Source organism: Melanotaenia boesemani, chromosome 11, assembly GCF_017639745.1.
Source record: "Melanotaenia boesemani isolate fMelBoe1 chromosome 11, fMelBoe1.pri, whole genome shotgun sequence".
Classification (NCBI taxonomy): Eukaryota; Metazoa; Chordata; class Actinopteri; order Atheriniformes; family Melanotaeniidae; genus Melanotaenia; species Melanotaenia boesemani.
Window position 1 is genome coordinate 30939020 of NC_055692.1, and position 24821 is coordinate 30963840.

Below are 24821 nucleotides of genomic sequence, written 5' to 3' on the forward strand. Positions count from 1 at the left end.
AATCAACATCTAACGTCAACATGATGAACACGCTCAGTGTGAATAAGAATACTTTGACTCAGAATAAGGCCAGGCGAGACGTTTCAGTTCAACTAATTTGAATGATCTTGTCCACCTGTGTGTTTAATCACATCTCATAAAAAAAAAAAAAAAAAAAAACGGTACTGAAACTGAAGCACACTGAGCCCAATTCAGCTGCTGCTGGTATATAAAGCTCATCATCTAAAATATGTTAGTTGATATTGCTACTTCGTTCAGCTACATTCATGTCAGGTGCTGAGACTCCTGTAAATATCTCATGTAAATGTGTTTTGCATTTATGCTTTCTGCACCCTCATAAGCACAGCTTAATACACTGCATTATGGCAATGAATAATAACATACTGTAGCCCGGAGTGCTGAGGTCTCTTCTGTGAGTCATATGCATTTTAATGGCAGCTGAAAATGGGGCTATTTTAATGGCACAGTGCATTTGCAGGTGTTATGCATCTTCAAACTATTTCTCTCTGTCTCTTTAGTTTAAATCTCAGTGGTACGTCATTATTTCCAACCTACAAGCTTTAAAGATCTCGGTGCCCTTTTTAATATTAGAGTGAAATCTCAAAGCGACACAAATGTTGAATTCATTCATATTCCCCCAACTCTCCTTTCCCCTTACTCTAGCACGTCAACAAATTACCTTATTATGTTGAATATATATATATATATATATATATATATTTATATATATATATATATTTAATAAGGAGCCACCATAGGATATTTGTTATTTTTGAAGAACCACATTTTTATTTCCATTCTTATGTTTAAACATAAAACCTTTATAAAAAAGAGGATAGACAGACTTTCTTCTAAGGGATGTAGATGTTTGTGGAAAATGATGTAAAGTAAAAAAAAAAAAACCAAAAAAAACAAAACAAACAAAAAAAGAAAAAAAACAAAAAAAAAATGTCCCTGGTTTCTAAACTAATGACTAGAAAGATAGATTTAAAAAAATATTTTAGCCATGTATTTAGAGGCATTGTGGAAGGTCCAGAGAGCCACTTGTGGCTCCGGAGCCGCAGGTTGGAGACCCCTGATGTAGTGTTTGTAAACCAAATGGTACTGCATTTTCTTCATATAGTTGTAGGCCTTCTTTTAAAGGAATAAGACATCTTGCATGTAACAATGCGATTAATCGTGTTTAAAAAAAATAAATAAATAAATAAAATAAAATATATGGATATATATATATTTATAAATATATAATTATATGTATATATATATATATATATAGTTATATATATCTTAAATATTAATGTAATAAAATCAAATATTTATGACAAAAAAGGATGAAATGTTCAGGATTTACTAACTAAAAGGTAAAAAGTCAGCAGAATGAATTTAAAGCTGTGAAGCTGCTTCCTTCTAAACACAGAAGGAACAATATGTGATGAATATCAGCATCAGGTGAACAGACAGAAAGCAGGATTAGAATCTCACAGCTTCTAGATGGTGAGGAGAGAGAAATATTCACAATATGCACAATAACTTCCATCCATGCACCTTCAGTGGTTCATTGTCTAGATTTCCTGCCAATAAATTCTCTAACTTTGTATTCTTGGTTTGACTGTTTAGCTAAACCTCCTGCATCCTCCGCTGCCAGGAGTTAAAGGGTTAACATCTTGTTTCACTGGTGTAACGTCAGGTCTGTAAATGTAACTATAAACGTGTGGTATCACAGAAAGTCCAGAATCTCAGCTAACAGCTCAGTAAAACCATTTCTATCACCACAAAACACAGTTAAGACAATAAACAATTCAAAGACCAGGTACACAATCTCAGAAAAAACATGTAGACACAAATTATGTTTCCCCATGTCCACCTGATGGCTATGACCAAGATTTACCGAACCAGAGGCAAAAGACGGTCCAAATTATGCTTCACGTTTGTAATTTCTTACCTTTGCTGTCTTGCCTCAAAACTTATATCTACCAGGATAAAACCGTATTTAGTTAAAAAACAAAAAAAAAGACAACATTTGTCATTGTGCTTTGGGAGCAGTTTCCCATTCAAATTCACAAATTTCGGCGCAGGTGCATGGATTTGATATATTTATATACATATATATGTGTATATATATGTGTGTGTGTGTGTGTGTGTGTGTGTGTGAAATCTCTTTTTTACATCAAAGCAAACACAAAAGCTTACCTAAGCTTGTCAAAGCCAAGGTTAGGTAAGCATTAGTAAGAGGAAAGGAAGTAAAAAAGTGACTGAAAGGGATGACACATTTTAAGATAACAAGATTTTTGCATTAGAGTTTTCTTAATCTCTGACTGAACTGTTCAAACAAGAGTCAAAATAGTTTGTTCTCTGCAGCAGATTCAGATAATATAAAAACAGACAAGAAGGAAACAAGAAAAAAACAGAGCCAGATGGGCTAAAGCAGCAGAAGACCACATGTGTCCCTCCTGTCAGCTAAGAACAGGAAACTGAGGCTACAATTCACACAGACTCACCAAAACTAGAAAATAGAAGACAGAAAAATGTTGCCTGGCCTGATGAGTCTTTTCAGCTGCAACATTTAGATGTTTCAGAATTTGGCGTAAATTACATGAAAACATGGATCCACCCTGGCATGTGTCAACGGTTGGGGCCGCTGGTGATGTAATGGTGTGGGGGATGTTTTCTTGGCCCACTTTGGGCCTCTTAGTACCAACTGAGCATGGTTTAAACATCACAGCCTACCTGAGTATTGTTGTTGTCCATGTCCATCCCTTTATTTCCAGAGGCGCCGCTTGCCAACAGGCAAGCCAGGCACATGTTTAAGGCCCCAAGCCAGCAAAGAGGGCCCCTGAGGGGCTTACCAACTACAGAGCAGTGGAGAGATTCAATGAAAGTGGTTTAACGCCCCAAAGGAGTCCCAACTACCCCTCTTGCTTTAGGTAAGACACATCAAGCAGTAATGTGTCTTACATTAAAAACAAGTGAGAGCAGGTTTATCATAGTTGTCTGGAAGTGAGAAAAGAAAGAAGAATGAATGGGAAGAGCAAAAAGAAATATAGACAATGGTAAGTAATGCAGATAATACAGAAGCTAATTAAAAAAAAACAATTTAGTCATTTTTAAATTGATCAAAATTTGGTTTAACTGTGACATGTGTCTGTTTACTGTGCATTGCAGATCAAATGTGATCAAATATAAAATATTATTCACAAAGAAAATGTAGAAACTGCACTGCAGGCTGTGTTTGTGAATTAAAGTAAATGTTAACGCAGCATAGTTGCGTTACTGGGATTATTTTTTTCCCCCTCATAATCACTGCTAATTTAAGTTGCTGATTTTAAAAGTAAAAATTGTTGTTGCTCCAATTCTGGATTCTAACACATATGATAATGCAATAAAAAAATAAATGACCTTAAACTAAACTTGCAAAATTCTTAGAAAAACCCCAGAAACTTTGAGATTGCTTAAGTTGAAATTTTATGTTGTATCTTTGTCTGAATTGCGTTTGCACAAAGTTCTGCTGCATCTCTTCAATATTCTCTTTTGGAGAAATATTATTCAGCACAAAAGCAGACAATGCAGACAGCAGTGAAATGCAGCCTAAATTACATGCTCTTTTAAGAGCTGACAACCACCACAACAGCCCAGGGCAAGCCAGCGTTGCTCAGTATTCTGACCTATGCTGGATTTTGCCAGAACTTTACATCAGCTTCACATTTACATTGCTGCTTGACTGAATATTCTCTTCATTACAGCTCCCTCCTGTTCACCCCCATCTTGATTCCCCTCTTGTCTTGTTATCATATTGCTGGTAGCTGCTTAGAAACACAAGCAAATAATTTAAGATGGCAGTTGTTGGGGGATGTTATGCCTCTTGGGCTTGAGATTAAGCTCTCGGGATTTCATCCAGACCACTAAAACGATCTTCATCACTGCAGGGAAGCAAGTAAGACACGGAGGAAAAGAGCTGAAAATATAGATACAGATTTAAGTTAAGAAGGAAAACTAAATGAAGAGTAGTTTGTTTTGTTCCTCGCCAGTGATTGTGTTTGTCGCTGACCAATGGAGAGCGACAGTCAACAGAGAAACAATTCTCATGATTCTCCTCCTGATTGCTTCACATTCCTTGATCTATTAATCAATACTTCCTTGTTGTAACCCCTCCACCACTCCTCTGCCTGCCCCACCCCTCCACTTACTGATAGCAGCCATGCCTCTTCCTGACCATTACAGGCTGTAATTGTTTCTTTATTTTCCCCCTGCCACACCAGCGGTGTTACATTCAACTAGCTTTTTGTCACCCTCTGGAGGTACAGAGAACACATGGACAGATCAATCAGCTCACCCACAAAGTCCCAACAGTCTTTTCTCGGATAACTCAGCAGTCACAAGTCTGCGCATATTAGTGCACGGCAGCATGGGCAAAAACAAAACATTTTGCTACTACTACATGCAGCTGATTCAATCAGAAACATGTCCTACAGGGACGGAAATTCTGTTAACAACCACAAAAAGCAGCAAATTTAGTGGTTGCTGTTTGGGCGGCACACAACAGACAATGCTGATGTCCACGGTGCTAAAAGAAAAGGGAAGATCTCCTTCATTCAGAAGAGTTTATGTATTAAATGAACAAAACACAATGCTGACATATTAATAGGGCTGCAACAACAGTCGACAATAAAAAATATTCGACAACGGCATCTGAATTGCAGACTATTGTCGGCAAAAAAAAAACAAAACAAAAAAGCCCTACAGAGTGAGACACAGTCTTCTTTTCTTATTTCTGCTTAGAGTTGCACATGCACAATAAAGTCTGTCAGGGAAAAAATATGGTGGCCGACCAGGGAACACACAGGACGTCAAAAGTCTGCTATAACGTCACGTTAAACTTATAAAATAAATTAAATACATGTGAGATTTGTAAAGCGGACCTTGCGTACCATGCAAGTACGTCTGCATTGCTCGAACATTTAAAGAGGAGGCACATCGGGCTTACATAACAACCTCATGCAAGATTTCAAAGCTGAAAGTGAAATAAGGGCCATTTAATAATTATGAAATAGATAATCCGATTGGTCGACAAGACGTTTTAATAGTCGATGACTAATCGACTATCAGAATAGTCAGTAGTTGCAGCCCTACATATTAATGCTATTTCTTAAATGTAAGAAACCTGAAGTGAAGTATATTTTAGAGCTCCCACTTAATGTTTCAGAGCTCATCTGCTTTTAAGGCGAGCTTCCTTTAGCTCCCTGTAATTCAAACCCTGGTGTTTGGCTTCTTGCTTGGCAACCACAATCTTGAAGGACAAAACCAGAGATCAGCTATGGCTTTTATTGCCTGATGAGCTTTAAGTTACTCAGAATATAGCAGAAGCTTACAGAGGAGGAACTAACTCAGAAAAACCTTTAACCAAGTAATAACAGCATGTTTTGACTCAAGTACCTTTGACCCCAGTGAAAGGTTTGCAAGTCACTTTTCTTGATGTGTTTTCATAAAATCCTTAGTTCATTCTCCCATCTTATGACATCACAAGGAACCCTGAAGTAACCTCGATCAGTCATCACATACTCTGATCTACAACAAGCTAAGTTGACCACTGCTTCATGTTGCATGCAACTTACAAGACAGGTGTGATATTATGTGAAAACCAGCAATAGAAGTAGAGGCCCCACCAGACTGCTTGTTTTGAGGAGGGAGCTTTAGGACAATCGGCATTAACCACACCTCAACAAAGTTCTATAGATTGATTACATGTACATGCTGCCTCAGCCCAGCTGACCCACAATTTTGTACTAAGACTTCATGAGAGAGCATCTAAGTCCTAATCTGTTATTGAATGCTAAAACCATGAAACTGGTTTTAACTGGTCTCATCCATCTACTATTTAAAGTTAAATGACAAATGATAAAACTAACCAGTAGTTACAGGCAAAGTGAAAACAATCAACCTGCAAACATTGCAGACGTTATTGTTGGATCTCAGCTGAATGTTGACTTTTGATTTTTGTGTAATGACTTGAGTTTTCTGACTTTTACAAGATCAGTGCACATACACCTCAGGTTATTTATGGTTTAGTGATGTGTAGCAAACATACAGAGAAAACTGAAGCATGGTGTAGGTGGATCTCTCTCTGGGACTGTGAATGTAAAATACATAAAGAGAACCAGCAAACAGGTCGATGTGGCCACAGCAGAAAAACAAAGCAAAACAAGAGAAAGCTAAACAAAAGAGAATTCTCTAATCTGACTCCAGAAATGATGTAAAGAAAGCAAAATTCTGCATTCCCATAACATTTGTAGTGACATGTCCCAACAGTCTACATGCAAACTCTCAATTTCTTTTCAGTTTGTAAAGAGCAACCAGAGAAGATGAAAATGCCTCTGGACCTTCAACTGAACAAAGCAGCAAACCAAGTGTTTTAGCTGATGCTGCCACAGCATTGTTCCAAATTTGATAAGAGCTTGTGATTCGTTTGGGCAAGATCGGATGGGAACCTGTTGAACAGGAGAGCAAAACGCATCCAGCCAGACCAAATAAAACATTAGCTGTCAAATCTGTTTATTTCCTCTTCAACAAAACTCCATTCCTACTGACATTAACTACAGAGAAAAATCCAGGCCACCATAGAAAAAGATAAGCAAAGCGAGCCCGATGGCAGGTGTGAGGGTGGCTGAGATGTGGTGGACTGCAGCTCACCTCCCATTTACTGTCCAGGGTTTTCCTCTTAAGCTGAATGTTCCAGTTCTCGGCATCCACTTCGGCACAATGGGCGATGGTCATGGCAAGTGGACAGAAGAGGTCAAGACCTGGAGGACCGTATGTCACTTCTGGGCCAAGGAGGATTTCACAGCCTTCCAGCGTCTGGACACTAAACACAAAGGAAATGCAGAGTGAATATAAGAGGTTTAAAAAAAAAAAAACTTATAAAGGTAAAGTTGCATTCTTTCTTTCACAAATAGAATCCATTCATTATCATGCAGCTGAAAACTGGGATTTGAGTTTGGGACTCAGACTCGAGTTGCACTAAACCCTGTAAGGACCAAAGTCACAAAATTGTAAACAAGCACCAGGCCATGTCTCCAGAGGGAGTGTTTACACCTGTAACCACTTTCCACTGCTGGATGGCAGACATGTGAATCGGCCATCAGCAATTAGCTGCCCCTGTCGACAACCGCTGTGCTCGTCGTTGGTTGACCGACCAACATTTGAATCAAGTGTGTTGCAACAAGGCACAGCAAGTTTATTTGTATAACACATTTCATGTATAAGACAATTCAAAGTGCTTTACATAAAACATTTAAAGCATTACAGCAGGTGCAGGAACCAATAACAAGTGCATAAAAAACAAACTTTAAAAGAAATTAAATAAAAACAGAAAGAAAAAAGCTCAAATAAAATAAATAAAATGTTGGAAATAAAGTTCCAGTGTGGGGAATTTAAAAGTTGATTGATAAAAGGCAGCAAATAGAAAAGTTTTTAACCCTGATTTAAAACTGCTAAGAGTTTCTGCAGACATGCAGTTTTCTGGAAGTTTTTTCCACATGTGAGGAGCATAAAAGCTGAACGCTGCATCTCCATGTTTACTTCTGACTCGGAACAGAAAGTAGACCTGACCCTGATGACCTGAGGGATCTGGTTGGCTCATAACAAACCAGAAGATCCTGAATGTATTTTGGTCCTAAACCATTCAGTGCCTTGTAAACTAACAGCAGGATTCTTAAAAATCCCTGTTGGCAGGGCATCAAGACAGCAAGTGGTGGTTTTCAGGTGGCCAATGATCTCATCCAAGTTTTTAGGACTGATTGGAGAAAAATGTGTCATGGTGTTCGTGTCTCTGAGTGGACACAGGGACATATGTCCTGCCCCTGGAATGGAAGCACTGACTGACTGCCTGATTTTCTGAATTTTGTCAGTAAAGAAAGAAGCAAACTCATTAAAGGTCCAACTGGACTGAAGTTCTGGTGTTACTGACACAGGAGGATTTATCAAATCAACTTTTTATTTATAAAGAACTTTTCATACAAAAGTTTAACATTTCAATGGTATTTTCACCAATACACTGTTTCTTGATAACCTCTGTTTGTGCTTTTTTGTTGACAGTAACTGCACTCTTGAACAAAGCACAGAAATCAGAGCAACATCCATCACCACAACCTTGGAAATATCCAGACCTTTAGAGATGACCAGATCCAGACAGTGTCCTCCTCCAAAGTCAACAAAACTATTGACAGCAGTTCAGCAAAGTCATCAAAAAATGTTGCACAGTATTTAGGTAGCCTGTTTATGAGAGGGAGAGGTCATCTGGAGAGCCACATATTCGAATGAGGCAAAGTTTTTCTAAGATATCTGGAGCGAGTCATTAAACAAAACAGCCACTCCGCCATCTTGTTTATGTGATCTAGCTTCACTCACAAAGCTGAAGTTCGGAGGGGTTGCTTCTACAAGAACAACCGAATCATTTTCTCTGTCTAACCAGCTTTCTGTTAAAAACAAAAAATTAAGTTTGTGCTTTGTATTAAAATCATTGATTAAACATGATCTGACATTTAGTAAAGCTAGCTTCAGTGTGCTATAAACGTTATCTGTCCAGTTTTTGGTTTTGTTATAGGCAGGCTGAGACTGATGAGGAACGGACACAAGATTTCATAAATTTAAAGAATGTATTGGAGGAATCTTGCTTTTCTGAACATTTATCAGTCTATTTTTGTTGCCTGTTAAAACAGGGATAAAGGAAAATACTTTTATTTCGGGGACCGACTTTTCCTGGAGAGTTGCAGCCTGGACCCAGCACATTTCAATCAGACGCTGTGCTGTTAGCTGGCTGTGGAGACAGATGATGAGTTTGGTTCCGTCGTGGAGGGAAGGGTGGTGGGTGCTGGGGCTGTGACGACTGTGTCAGAGCTTGCTGGGGCATGGGGTTAGTTTGGTCGCAAAAGTGAGCAAGTAAACTAAAACAAACAAGCAAAAACAAAACAAAACAAAGCAAAAAAAAGTCTAGAACCTGCAGGATAGTCAGTCGTCCCTGCACTAGTGTGTAGCATTTTAGCCCTCAAGTCTTCATTCAGAAAAAAAAGCTATAAACAACAGTAATAGTTTAGAAAAGTCCTCAGTGGGTAGTTATATGTTAGGAGCATATTCACCAATCTGAATAAATTTCCATGTTCATCTACAGGTCTTCCAAATTGAATAAAGCCAAGAAATTGTCCAGAGAACAGGGACAGAGTATTTCTCAGTTTAAGCTAAAGATGTGTGAGATGCAGGTATATAAACGGTGAGTACATATCTTAAATTCCTTGGATATTACATTGCAGCTTTAAGCAGACCAGAAAGCAGATTATTCATTACAACTAAAAGTGACTTGCGACTTGACTTACACTTGAGCCATATGACTTGAAACTTCACTTGGACCTGCACAAAAGGACTTGTGAAGACGCTGTCTTTGTGTTTATGTATTTTCTTTTTAAGCCTGTGCTCTAGCTTCTTGGAACAACACACCAATGAGACGGGCTTATGAAAACTGGTGGGCTGAAAACTAAACATGCCTGTGGGCTTGTACTTCCAGGTCTGACTTCCTCCGAATGAGAGCATCATGGACTCTTGCTCTGTCAGTTCAGGTCATTGTTACACTGCGGGGGTGCTGGAATTAGTTTCAGCTCAGGTGAAAAAGTCGCTGCGATTTGACGGCGAGCTGCAAGCGTGCTCATTAAAAGCAGCTTACAACAAATAGGTCTCAGTGGATGATGGTAGCAGTGGTTGGGGGGTTTTAGAGGGAAAGAGCCAGTGGGATCACCACAGAGGAGAACAATGCCTCAACAAAGCTCCGTAAGCTGCTAACAGTGATAACAGGTCACAGATATGAGGGAGTTAAGCTTTCTACCCTTCAATGGACCCAAGTTGCAGCTTTAATATACACAAAAATATGATGCATAAGCAGATGGGATTCACAATATGCTGCTGTGATATCACAGCAGCATATTGCTTTTAGTAACTTAGTCCTAATACTTGCATTTTAACATTCATTTTTATCTTTTATGTGAGCGAGTGACTGAGACAGATCTGGAGCACAACCCCTCATTCATATAAATGAGAAGACGGCGGGTTTGTGGATTAGCAGTGAAAAAGCTGAACCAAGTCCACGTTTCTGGCAGATTTTATAGAGTAAAACTTATAACTCAACAGCAAACATGAACTTACTTTAAATTCAGTTAAAAGTTTAATTAGAACTGAATTTTCTTGTTCTGTTCTAGCATATAAAAGGAGCAGAAATAGCAAGAAAATTAAAGCAAGCTGATATAAGACACAGAAGATACAGGCTTTTTCCACAGTATATGTGACCCTCACCCAACCTCCCATTTCCCCTGGGTAGGCTGGGTGGTTGTTCACTCCTGGGAGCTTGCAGGTCCCATGTGGTTTCTTAGCTGTTCCTAGGGCTGCACTCTTCTGGATGAGATATCTGATGTTTCCATTCCATTATATAATGAATGAATGTCTGAAAAAGTGCATCTAACTACATTTCAAATCAAAACAGTAGAAAAAGAAATAGAAAATATCTCTGGTGCAAAACTGAACAGACCTAAAGTTAAAGTGTCATTTTAAGTACTTTAACAGCTTCAGCTGTTCTCCCTTTAGAATCTACAGCCAGTTAGAGTTCGTTTAACATTTTAAATGTTTTCATCCTCACTCTTCATTAATAGGCATTAATATCTGACAGGGTGGGTTCAGCCAGCAGCAGCTTTGAGTCTGGTCATGGAGCATCGGTGAACATCTCCTGCTCTGGAGCTGGGACTGATGCTGCGAAGGACCGAGGCTGTTGAGTGCTTTTAGATGGGGGAAGGGCCTTAGTCAGCACCGCTGCTTATTGAGAAGAGATAACGTGCAGTCTCCAAAAGTCTCCAATACCACCAGAAAAAGTCACTTTAAAAAAAAAACAGAATTACTAGAGGTGTCTAAAATGTGTGCGTTGCTGTTATCGGTGTACTAGAAATCATACATCGACAAACGTTCTGCTTTGTTTGGAATGCCAACTGCTATTATTAAATTTTTTTGTAATTATTTAATTTTAATAAACACATTTTTGTTTTTTAAACTTGTGTTTTGCACCAACGTGTCTGCTCTAGAGGATCTCTGGTTGTTTCTGTTGGTGCAGCAGCTGATTCTTCCCTCTCCTCTCATGTTGTTCAGTGAATTATGACAGCTGTCGGTGATCAGCTGATCGGCTTTTCTCTCTTGTTGCGTTGTTTTATCATTCAGCTAAGGAGGAGGAAACTATATGGGCTCAATATTAAGTCATAAAGATTTTGCAATTGTAAATGAATGTTTGCACATAATTTCAGAGTTTGCATCTGTAAATCAAGCTTGTCACCCTGTATAAACAATCAGTCTAAAAAATACAAGTTTGCACATGTGCAGAAAAGAGTTTGCATGGTTGTAAAAAAGATTTGTATTTGTGGGGGAAAAAAAGTTCTTAATTCAACTTTTTTTTGCTTCTTTTTGTGAGAACAATGAAGAATAAGCTTATAATAAAGCTCATTCATATATTTCACTGTTTCTTTTGTCAGATAATTAGGCAAGTGTCAAACCGTGATTGAAAGGCAACACAAACACCACGTCAGCTCTCAGCAGTCTGAATCGTTTCCAAACTGTCACTTTACGCCAATAAAATCTTGATAATATAAATCGAGCACCCTCTGGCAAAAAAATAAATAAATAGATAAATAAATAAATAATAATAAATAAATAAATAAAACCTCATACAAGTCACAAAATCTGTGAAATGTATTCAGATAAACCATTGGTGCACTTCTTGAGGATGAATAGGGAGGAATGTTTGCCTGAACAAGCTGGTTTTATTAAGATCACATCATTTCTAACATTTAAAAAAAATATTAGCATATAGACTGGATTCTAATAAATAATATTAAAGAACATCACTGGTACTACTAGACTGAGGAATAGTGGGATACATATTCAAACATGTGGTTCTCAAACCTTTTTCTTTTGTTGTGGTATCTACTTCTCATTCTCTGGGGATAAGGCATAGCATTTCATTATTGTAAAAAAATGATTGAAATTTGACTGATGTTGCTGAGGATACAGCATGCCAAAAACAGCTCAGTGGTTCAGGATTTGTTTCCCGCTGACAGCAGCTGTGCAACAAACGCCTGCTCTCTCTGCGCTGCTTTAGATAAAAACATCCTTGTAAATTGCACTCCAGAACAACTGATTGTTTACTTGTTATGCTGTGATTCACACTGCTTTAATTGTCTTAAAAGCCTGTGAAATGATACTCCAACTTTTGACACCCACCTCCATCTCACAGAAACTTTTCTGTCCTTTTTCTTTCTGAAGAAACATGTTACGTAAGGGGCTCGGCTATTACAGCAGCTTTATCTGAATTACAAGCTGCTTCTGTCTCTTGGAACATCTTCATGGTAAACGCTCCTCTCTGGGTGATGACATCCACTCCAGACCTCCCAATTACCGCCTCAACGTCTGACCGGGAGTGTGTGGGATGGGGTGGTGCAGTGTGTGGGGGAGTGGACGAGAGATAGACAAGATATTCTCACTGCAAACTACCTCAATCACTTCCCCGTTACTGTGACTTCACAGTATGTTTCTCTGCTAACCGCATTTGACTTGTGCTGTGAGAGCTCTCGATCCCTTGGCCAACAGCGCCCAACCTGATTGCTCAATTAATCCTGAGTGTAGGCAAGGAGTAGATTACCTGCTCCTCATGTAGCCAGTGGCTCAAACTTCAGAGTCCAGAAGCTGCCTTCCAACAGCGCCAGAGGATGGCAAATTTCTTTTCTAAACTCCACTTGTCATCACAATGAGGCTCCTCGACGGGGTGCATTATTTAAAGTGTGCGATGACTCACTCCTCTGGGACGACGAGAGTCGTGCAAAGTGGCAGAATGGGTCAGGAGCAGAGACAGCGAGTTTAATGAATGCACACATTAGCACGCTCCATTAGCTTCACCTTTATTTGCTTATAGTTTCCCACCTGTTTATCCCCACTGTGCTTCTGTCAGTTTCTGAGTCGATGCAGACCCCTAATGTGCTGCTGGGACGCATTAATCAAAAAGGTATGGGGAGGTGAAGCTTTCTGCATCAATGCAATATCCAGCTCCAGTTCTGCTTTTACAGCTCCTTTCAACAAATCCTTTCCTGTTTGTCAAAAAGCTTTGGTAATAAAGCATCACCACAGTGACAGAGTAAAAGCATTAACAATAACTTTAAACAGCACAGGGCACAGAGCTCTGATTAATAAAAGCCCTGTAATGACTATTAAACAATCTCTGACACTACTTTATCCATAACCCTGAGACCTCGAAGTACCGCCATCCACTTGACTGTGAAAATGAGTGTGAGCAACAAGGCTAATCACTTAAAGCAACTCACTATGCTATTTGGTCATTTATTGGTAAGAGTGCTGCTCAGATTTGTTGAAATGAGCCAGTTCAACAAATGCTTTCGACATGAGGAAACAAAAATGGTACATTTCTTCAAGTTGGTGCTTATTTGTGTGTTTTCCACTGAGTAAATATTTGTGAGTTGTCCCATCATCGTGAGGATTTTTTGTGTTATCAAGCAACACAAGCCCCAAACGATTCAAATCCTGCCCTTCGAGGAATTTGTTAGCTTAGAGATGTATCCCTATGTATGTGTGGATGTTAGCTAACTCATAACCGCTAGTTAATGACCACACTAAAATTCAGTGTCCAGTTTCTTCCATGTTCTTTAGAACAGTGGTCCTCAAGGTCCACTATCCTGCAAGTATTAGGTGTTTCCTTGTTGCAACACACCCGATTCAAATTAAATAGATTTGACAAACTGCAGAATTCGGCTACTATTAACCCATTCATTTGAGTTAGGTGTGTTGAAGGAAACATGGAAAGTTTGCAGGACAATGGGCCTTGAGGACCGGAGTTGGGGATCCCTGCCCAACTTAACCCTTAAAGGTGCACAACATATAGAAATTACTGACATCTAGTGGTAAAAATGGGCATAGAAATGACTTGAAATGCCATGCACCATTGTGAATGGACAGTGGCCATCAGTGGCCAAAAACACATTGCTGTAGCTCAGGAAGAAGTGGAAAAGCAGTTGTTTACCAACCAGAAAGTTGGTTAATCGATTCTAGGCTACCCCGACGCCATGCTGAAGTGTCCTTGAGCAAGACACTGATGTCCAAGTTGCCACCCGATGTGTCTATTGGGGTATAAATGTCTGTGATAGTAGAAAGCACTTAGTATACAACAATAAAAGTGCCATATAAGTGTGTGTGAATGTGACGTGTAGTGTAACACACAATAACACAATTATGGCAGTTGCCATGAATGTGGACCCACAGCAAGTAGCTATGAATGGTTTATTCTAAGAAAATAAAAACATAACCGTTATTTTAGTCAAGTGATTAGATACCAATTGAAACCCAGTTTTTAATGATGCCTTACTGTCTTTTCTTATTGATCTTTGATTTTGCTACACGCTGCGACAATAATGATGCCAGTGATTTTGAAGAGCTTTCCTCTGGCACTTTTCAGTTACAGTGTATTTAGCAAACGCAAAGAATTTTACACCAGCAATACACTCTGTAATCAGCAGATTAAAGGCCCATTCATGCTCTGTGCTAAAGATGGATGCAGAGCCTTTTGTCCATCTTCAGCATCCTTTATGTGTAAAATTTGGTCCATTTTCAGCGAGCTTACCGATTCGTAGCCCACCATGATTGTTACTGTCTGAAACTGACATTGGAACTTAGAAGTGAACTCTGATAACTGCCATCTTTGTTTGGTGTGAGGTTTCAGTTTCCAGGACATGGATGACATTCACATATGTGAAGTTAGTATTGATGCAGAGGGGGATGATGGAGTTTTGGAGAGACATATGCTACCATCAGGGTGATGTCTTTCCCGAGGTTATTTCATCAGCACAATGTCAGACTTCATTCTGCACGACTTCAAACAGCATGGCTTCATACACACACAGTGTGTGTGCTTGACTGGCCTGCCTGGAGTCCACATCTGTCTCTTCTTGAAAATGTACAGAGCATCATGAAGAGGAGGTTCAGACAACAACAACCACAAACTCTTGAGCAGATGAAATCTTTGATTAACTGAGAACGAACACAAATTCCTCTGAAAAGCTGCAAAAGTTATTTTCAGTTACCTGAAAATTAAGACGTGTAGTATGAGGAAGTCTGGTGTAAGACAATGGCAAAGATGTTTTTTCTCTTTTAATTTGATTTTATTTCTATCATTGCAACACTGTTAGAACATGAAACACAGCACTATCTGAAGATATTTTAGATTTATTCTGAGGCTCTAAACACCAAATCAACATGAAGAACCAGTGCCAAAAATAGCCTCTGCTGTGTTTCCCTGCACGCTGGACAAAACGCCATTTACAACCTGCATAGACCGTGTTTATGCTGGTCTTTATGATCCGCACCTGCACAACAAGACAAAACTTTGCAGCAGTCTAACAGTATCCACTGAAGACCATGTTTATAAAAACATAACCATGTACAAAGTCAGATCTGTGTTTAGTTTTATTATGTAACCTACTTAAGGTATTTTTTTTATAACATATATTATTCAAAAACCTGAATTTAAAGTTAATTCCAGATATAACAGCGTATGGCCCATGTTTGGCCTTGACTCTTGTCATTGGCCCCATGTGAGTGAGGCTGCCTAAGCTGCCAAAGCCATATGATCACATGTGGCCCAAAAGTGAATTACTGTAATCAATGTCTAGGCCGGCTCTTCATATTTGGACCACTTCTAGCCCAGACGACACATCCAAACCAACAACTGACATCTGGACCACATCTAGCCCACCTACCAGTGCTGTAACTGAGCCATAAGTGCCAGAAGTAGCCTGAAACAGACACAAGCGTGTCTGCTATCTAGGATGCATCATATTGATTGTTTTTTTTTCATTGATATTTTTGCAAAACATTAAAGTTTCATGCCATTAAAAAAGAAGCGCAAATCAGAGTGATGTCTCACTGAAGCTGATTCCGCTGTAATGATTGAAAGAACAATTAGATTACCTGTTACTGAAGAAAGTAATTCTATTAATCATGCTGTTTATTTTAATTGTTATTCCCGTCTGCACCTCCCTTCTTTTAATGTTTTCTGTTTGAACAAGACATTTTAGCTTCAACAGCACTCTGCTGAACAGTAAAGTACTCTTCCAGTGTGTGTCATTTTATTTAATTTCCATTTAATTTCAATAAAAATGGTTTAAATATAGTACATAATACTTTCAAAAGAATTTCAGGTTCTTTGCAGAAAAAAAAAAAACATCACATTTGTTGTAACTTTTCCCAAAAGTTGCTCAAGAAAAGGTATTTTAGGCCACATCAATCAGAAAAATGTCACAAATGCATGGAGGGACTGTTAAATGAAGAAGCAGACAGAGAATTATACACTGAAAAGACTGAACAGGAAGACCTTTATAGACGTTAACAGCCCTAAAACCCACCAAGAAATAATGCTGTTCCCTGTGAATCGCTCCAACACCACCGTTAGATTAAAAGCACCGTTCACATTTGTCCTAGATTGATCATTATTTAAATATCTCTGTTGAATAAAAAACTCAAGACTGGTGTGTATACGGCGATTATGCTCTTCTGCTGATGACATCTCAGACTGCCTCCAGGTGCTTGACATTGCATACCAGAGATATTTTTTTTGTTGTTGTTGTTGTTACTTAGCGCTGTGAGTCAGCCACTTCTTGTCTGAGCAGAGCCTGCAGTATGATTCATGTTGTATTGTTTGCTTTAAATAAAAATCTCCCTTTACAAGCTCTTCAAGTTGTTCAATACTAAAACTAAAAATATGGATGGACCAGCCTAATGAACATCCTACAACAAACAAACAAACAAACAAAAAACAACAGGGGAAATTATATGTATATTTTTCGAAGTGTTAGAAATGAGTCACACACTGACTGCAGAGCCAGTTCGGCTAAAAGATTATGATATAGGGCTAAATGAAAGCAATGTAACATGTCAGGTGAACCACCACTACTTGTAGAAGAATCAGGCATTTCAGATCAAAGTGTGATGTCACCCTGGTGGGGGCTAGAGGAGCAGAGATCTGTGCTGTGAGATCTATCAACCGTGAGAGCTGATGGCTAAAAGCAGAAGATGCCACAGTGCTACATTCAGAAATACGGATCGACTGGGTCAACCACTGCAGGCATCATGGACTGACTATAGGGCCAAGCATCTATGCACATCAGACCCTTCTACTGACAGCAGCCTTCATACTTGATAAAAACCAATCCCTGAGGCACTTTAGGAGTTCTGATGTGTTTCTTCCACTGCTTTAAAATTTTTCATGATGTTCAGTTATTTCCCATTAAGAAGTGTTTTTAAAACCTCACAGGCAGTGCAGAAATGTCTGACCAAAGCAAAACTCTGCAACTCTTCAATAGGAAGAGATTAGTCTTTATAAAGAAGTCATATTTAAGTAGTGAGGCTTTCATGAGACTCTGCAAATGAGGACGAGTCAGTTGGGTGGAGATGAGCTGGACGTTGCAGCTGAACAGAAGAAGAAAAACAATTCTGTGCATGTCCTCTGGTCTGGTAGGATGCAGACAGTGACAGACAGCAGGTAAGATGACAAGCACAACAGATAAAAATATGGGTATCCACAGCAAGCATCCTCCAGCTCACACATAGCCACGCAAAAAAAAAAAAAAAAAAAAGGACTTAAAAAAGCAGAGCTGTGGCCAAAAGCAAAAGCTGTGGACTCTGAGATATTTTTTAGGGGTTCAAATGTGGATAAACCCTGAGAAATCTGCTGGTTATTATACAACCAGATGGCTCAGGTTCAAATATTTAGTGAGAGTGAAACAACAAGAGGACCAAGGTTATGCTTTATCTTTTTGGAGCCATGAATGTGGTGAAGGAAAATTATGAAACACAAATCAGAGCAGAACCCTACTCTAACCAGGCGGTTAACAGGTAATATGATTTACATGCAGTGGCAGGTCTAAAAATGTTTTTAGGAGGGGGCCAGGCAGGGGCACTGACCAGGAAAAGGGGGACACAAATGAGATTTTTTTTAAGGTCTAGATTCTAATAATTTCTAAAAACTTAAGTGGTAATCAAATGCTACATTTCTAAAAAAAACAAAACAAAAAACAAACAAAAAAACAAAAACAACAAAACCAAACAAACAAACAAAAGAAAACAGCCAACGACATTTTTCAGTGTTGATGTATAACATCATATCAAAGTGCATTAAGTGCTGCATTCACTGACACTTTGTACATCTGAAGTTTAACTAGGTGAAGGTTACTTTACACTTGATATTTGTCATCAGTTCATCACCCCAACCATGTCTTTCTATACAGATTAACAGCCCTCTGATGGTAAAACAGCTTTTGTTTATTCTTTACCCCCAAGCAGCAGTTGGTTCAGAAGAAAATCCTGAGTTTGTTCAGCAGCGTGATAATGAAAACATCAGATTACTTCTACGCCTGGGTGGTTTGATTCCCAACACATCCAACTGTCACAGTATTCTTGGACAAGACACTGAACCCAACAACTTCACCATATATTGAGGACATGTCTGTGATATATAAAAGGGATGGGGAATTAGTAATTATTTTCCAATAGTTATTTAATTGTAAGAAATCTGTCTTCCATCTAATATACCGCATAACTAGTTTTAACAAGCACCTGGTGGTAATGCATTACTTTCACCACAAGACGGCGTCATTTTACTAAGCTGCCAACTGCCTGGAAAAAAAACAACAACGGGAGAAGGTTAAATTATTGCTCGGCCCTGATACAAAGTGTGTAGCACATTGAGATGCAATGCTAATGGACAGTGTTGTGCATGAATGTGTTCAAATGAACCCTTAGAGGGTTAAATCAACTGAAATGAACTGAACATTAAACTAGTCCAAAACTGAAATATTGGACTATAAACGTGAATACTCTTTTTAAACTGATCGAACTGAATTTTGAACTAGTTCATGAAAAGCATGAACTTGCACAACACTGCAAATAGAGTAAAAATATAGTAAACAGGCAGAATCAAAAGACAACAGCTGGCGAAATGCACTGTGTAGAACTTGACAAAAATGTGGTCCTTTCCAACCTTTGTCAGGTAAAGCTAGCATAGCATAGGTCTACCATGACTATGCACATTTGAGGGTAAAACAATCACCTGAAGCTCCATCCACAAATCAGCGGTCAGTAGCTAGCTTTGTCACCAGAGGAATTACATGTGATGTCAGACATAAAAGAGTCGACTTCCCATAAAGGATGATGGATTAACACAATTCCCATGAACTGAAGGCGAATGATTTTAAAGTTTGATGAGCCCGAGTTTACAGTTTCATCAAGAAAAAACATTAACACAAGACTGAAAACTTGTTGACATGATGACACTGTATGTGAGCCGAGCACTGAGTGAGCCGGTGTTGAAAAGTTGTTTCTCACCACAGATTCATGGATTGTACTTAAAACAGTCATATGTAACCGTCACAAGTCGTGACGTACTCAAGTTGGAAATGTACAGTACAGTCCTACCAGAGCCACATAGGGCTGAATGCACATGGTTTTATCCAGGACTACTCTCAGTAATTTCTAAATATATGTTTGCTTGAAATAAATGCTCACATCTTAATATAAATCTAGAACAGAGAATAGAAGCTGCATTAAAATTGAGCACATTAGATCCAATCAAACATCCATTCAGCATTTGATGTTTCATGTAAATACCTCACCTTATCTGATTGATCTCGATCAGAATGAATTGTCTATCTGATTCGGAGGGGTGGTTTAAACCTTTTAATGTCCAATCAACAGGGAAAAAATACCATGTATACTCTCATTCTGATGGTTTCTGGGGTTGTATGTTGTTTCTGTGCATACTTGAACCACACACGGGTTAGGTGACGTGAAAGACTTCAGAAAGAAAAAATGGTGACACTTTTGTTGAAAACTATTAGAAAGAGTTAAAGATTATTAAGCCTCTTGACGCATGAAAGGCTTAAAAAAATGAGTTGTTAAAAGAAAATATTTTTCTTCTTCCAAATTAGTACACACTGTGCATGTCAAAAGCATAAAAAAACGTTTTAAAACTTTCCATAAAATGGACACACAAGTGATCGAATCACGTCTATGCAAACATGTCAGATGGAATCTCTGATCAGATTGATTTCAATTAAACAGAAGAAAAATTTGACTATTTAAACAAAGTTATTTAGTCTCTGAGCAAACCCCCCCACCTACGGGGAATTTCAGACATTACAAGGGTCATTACCTGTACTGTATCTATGTATAGCCATATTATTTTATCATTTGTATTACTATTCTGTCATTTAAAATAGAAATTTGACTGAGTGCTTTTGAATAGAATCTCAAAGATGAAGCCTCTGAGTCATTGTTGGTATAACTCACTCTCTTTGCCAGTGTTTGAACCTTTTTATTTCTGTGCACTGTCAAGGCAATTTATAGACTTGTCACTTCTTCTGTTAATGTGGGCTTTTTATGAGGTCTATTTCCTTTTGTGACTTTGCTCCAGTGAATCGGTGTGAATAAACAGTGACACTTCACAGGAAACTGGAAATCCTTGTGGCTCTCTACAGAGAAGAGCATACAAGTCCACCCCCCGTGGGGGAAGCTCAGTCCATCCAAGGGTCATTACCTATCTGTGATCAGAATACATAATGTGTGTAATGCCAAGATAAAAGGCCTCAGGAGACATCTGTGCCTTGTTGTGTATTGTTGTGTGCATGTCCATCAGTGCACCGGTTTCCATTCATCACTGCATTCATCATCGTTTGAACAGGCTTTCTGGGTTGTGACTCCCTCCCAGAGAGCCGCATTGTTCACACGAAGAGGAGCACATAACTACATATTGACTCTTAGAGCAGCAGGGACAAAAAAATAGATTCAAGAATGGGAGGTTTGACTTTGCTGCCTAAAGAAAAGTGAAGTAAGTCGGTGGGCTAAATGAAGGGCTCTATCGCAGAGCCCCTCAGGCTTACACAGCATGAGCTTGAGTTTCTCTACAGCAGCTGGGACATCAAAGCCCAGACTACCACCTGTGAGGGACTTCTGGGTATGTACTCATATCGTGACACCGAAAGGACCCCTACAGTGAGCAAGAGATGGGTTGCCGTGCTTGCTGGGCCCATCTGCCACACTAGGCCCTGGGGGTAAACAAAATGACACCGAAATAGCCACGGGGAGAGTCACATACATCTAACCTCCATTTGTCTGCCTGCACTACTGCCCACAAATGCATGCATACAATATTTGTGTTTATTCTACAGCTGACTTCAACTAACTAAAGCACCTACTAGTAAAGAAAAAATAACAATATAGGTAAGAATCTAAGCATGTAATAAAATCTATTTAACTGTGTTTGGCATGGATTACTTGATATTTACTTAAATACCAATAAACCATGAATGAATGTATAAACAGACAACTAGAAGACATCCGTGAGCCACTCGGCTCTGCTGCATCACCACCATGAAAGCACATTGAAAATGTAAATGCTATTAGGACAAATGACGAATATTAAACCACAGCCCAAAATAGTCCCCAGATTGTCTAAACCTACATTCATGTATTTAATATTTGATCCAGTTTAGTTTGGCCTTACACTGAATTTTATGAAACTGCACAACTTTACATGGCATACCTTTATCCAGCTGTCATAACCTACACGACACACGTCTCCCTAAAGTTGACATTGATTGGTTAAAAGCCAGGTTCAAGTCTGACGGTAGCCTGTCACAGTTGGAAAAGAATGGAAAGAAAAATTCCAATTCAAATCTCAAGGGTGGTTTGTAGTCACCGAATGAGCTCTCATCAAATAAAAAATGAGACAACACTGTCGCTGACGGGAGGAGGATGTAAAGACTGTTGGGTTTCCTGCAGATCTTGGCAGCTCTGTTTTGGGTGAGATTGCAGAGGTGAGTGGGAGTCTTTAGGAACATTGTGAGCAACAGCAGCCAAACGTAATCAGCCCAGATTTTTTTAAGGAGCTAAAATTGTTTTTTTAAGCCTTCTTTGTTTTTTATTCAATCAGGTCTGTGGAACATTGGGAACAGTGTTGATTAGGCCAATTAAGATCCCTGAGGTGTGTTAGAGCATGCTGCACTGGGAAAAAGGTGTTATACATTTCTAGGTTGTGGGTGTTTGTCTTTTTTACCTTGGAAGTAGTCACTGTGAAACACTGAGATTAATGTTTGTTTAAATGTTGTGTTAGCAGAAACAGCTATTCCTGTGGTACAACTTACAGTTCATACAAGCTACTGTGCTTTTTAAACGAGATCAAGAAAGACGGAGCCAGAAAGGATTAAGTACAATGCAGAGAACAGTCAATCAGAAATGTTCAGCATTGTGAGCTCCACCAAGACATTTCCAGGTGATGTCCAAAGTATTACCCGCATACCTGGGCTAATTTTAAAGGTCAACACACTTCAGAGCTATATTTAGCTCCTGTTTCCTTTGGCAGACAGTATTTTGACCAAAGGGCCTTTACAAATTCTTGGAAAATATCCCTGTAGTTAATCTTGTAAACAATATGAAACGACTGATGCTTTCTCCCCATAAACACTGCCCAGGATCACTTTTCCTCTTTAAAGTAATCATTTTCTAATAGGTTTAAAAGTCCCAACCATTCTATGGCCCTGTTTACACAACGATGCTGAGACAGTAAAACTCAAAAATTTGGTTGTGCTCTGCCTCGCGTTGACACAGTAACAGAGTTTTTGGGTGGATAAAACATTGGCCTCTAGAATGAATTTATTTTGCAACGCATGTCATCTCGACCCTTCTTAACCCATGAAAGCATAGTAACAACAGTGGTAGACCTCCCTGTCATGTTTGTGCTGCTGCATCGCTTTAATTTATTTGGTCTGTTCAAGCAAAACCTGTTTCTGGTAGAACGTTTATGGCGTCAGCGAAGACCCACCGGGTAAATGTGCTAGATAACTGGCGGTTAGCATGCAATGCTTCTGTTGTGTTGTGTGTTTTCCGAGGATGCGGCACGCACCTGGGTGTGTTGTTGCAAAGTTTCTAGTCTTATTTGTGTTTTCTTCTGCACAGAGATAGTTTTCATTTCACTGTTATGTAAATGTACTTTTCAAATATGCAAAGGAAAAAAGTTTTGTGTTTTGCACTGAAACGTGGTGTAAACAGAGTGTTTACACTTTGTCATAGTTCAGGTCAACTGAAGCTGTCAATGTGCTCAAGATGGCATCTGGGGAGATATCTTAAACCTGTAAATTTACTTCACATCAAAGTTCAAATTACAAAAATCTAAAACAAATGATGTAGTTGCAAAGTTACGTAAGTAATGTTTTAAGCTCAAATGATGAAAGGACAGATAATGCTATTTTTTATCATCAGTCCTTTTAATTTTGGGGGTTTTCAGGTCTATGCTTGTGGTTAGAATTTAGCATCTCTTGCTAATTAATCGAATAGAATACCTTTATTGTCATTATACATGATTAAAACAAATGTGGTTTTAATCATTAATCATTAACCATGTGGTTAAGTATAAAAGAAGAATATATATATGTATATATATATATATATATATATATATAAGTTCTAATAATCTTACATAAAAAGCTAAATAAGCATAAACAAGTACAGAAGAGAGAAATATGAAAAAAGTGGTAAGTGTAGATAAAATGGCAAGTATAAAGTGGCAAGTGAAAAAAAAACAAAACAAATAAATAACTCTAAAAAAAGTAATTAGTTACTAAGTTACTCACTACTTCTGTAAATTGTAATAAAATTACTTTACTAGTTACTGCATTTGAAAAGTAACGTCACTACTTATTACTTTACCATTTCTTAATTCACCGTGTAAAAACAGAGACAAAAACAGGGATGTCAGCATTGCATTGGTAGTGGGAAGTCGTTTTACAAGCAAACCACCAAACAGTGGTCATGTTCAGATGTTCACTGATGTTCTTGGATTGTAAAACAAAACAAAAAAAAACAAAACAAAACAAAAAAAAACAGCAACATGATGCAAAATTCCTAAGTCCCTCTTCTTGAGCGTTAGCTTAGCTCCACGTCAGAATTCTACCCTGATTCTCCAAACTGAGAACAAATATCAAGCTTGGTATAATAGACATATTTTCCTTCCCAGACATGATGTTTGAAGGGATCTCCATCATCCATGGTCATTTTCTGAACTAGAGACAGGTTGCGTGACCTTTACAGAGTTGTGCAAACGCTACAGTATAAAGCTTTTTAATTCGAATTCAACATCTCTTTACCCAACATGACAAAACATTTTATCAAACCTGACAATGCACCCTCAGAGCTAAACTGACTGATGTATGACAACTATGGTGTATATAAATGCTTTTTATAAGTCAAATCTGCTCCTGAATTAGAATCCAACACGATTCATCACTATTAGATCGAACACGATATGATTAATCATCATGGAGCTAAATAGCTATGTGAATATTGTCAACGTAAATCCATTAACAAGGAACAAGGCACTGTATTGTACACTGACTGATGTACAATAATTCTCAATGAAATGTTTAGATTGGTCTGATTGTCTGTCACAATGAAAATAAAGCACATCATTTAACTTTAAAGCCTGGAAAGCATCATGCTGTTTATAGTCCACACAGTAAGCAAAGTTAAACCAGGCCCGTTGAGCTCAGCTCTGATTCTTTCAGATCTGAGTGCTTGAGTGTAACTCTTTGTTATTTAAGCCACCAATTACAGAGTACATTAAACCTTATAATCTATTTGAGTGAGAAAACTAAGTGTTGAGACGTGATGGTGCTGCTGACTAAAATCTGCAGCTGTAA

The 24821-nt window shown here is 38.6% G+C and overlaps 1 protein-coding gene across 3 annotated transcripts in view; it reads right to left on the bottom strand.

Moving 5' to 3' along the window:
* The window catches only part of unc5db (unc-5 netrin receptor Db), a 280454-nt gene that overhangs the window by 32851 nt on the left and 222782 nt on the right, over nucleotides 1-24821 (bottom strand). For all 3 annotated transcript variants that reach the window (XM_041999262.1, XM_041999261.1, XM_041999263.1), the window contains one exon: nucleotides 6685-6856. In XM_041999262.1, coding sequence (XP_041855196.1) covers nucleotides 6685-6856 — 172 coding nt within the window. The remainder of the gene's footprint in view (nucleotides 1-6684; nucleotides 6857-24821) is intronic.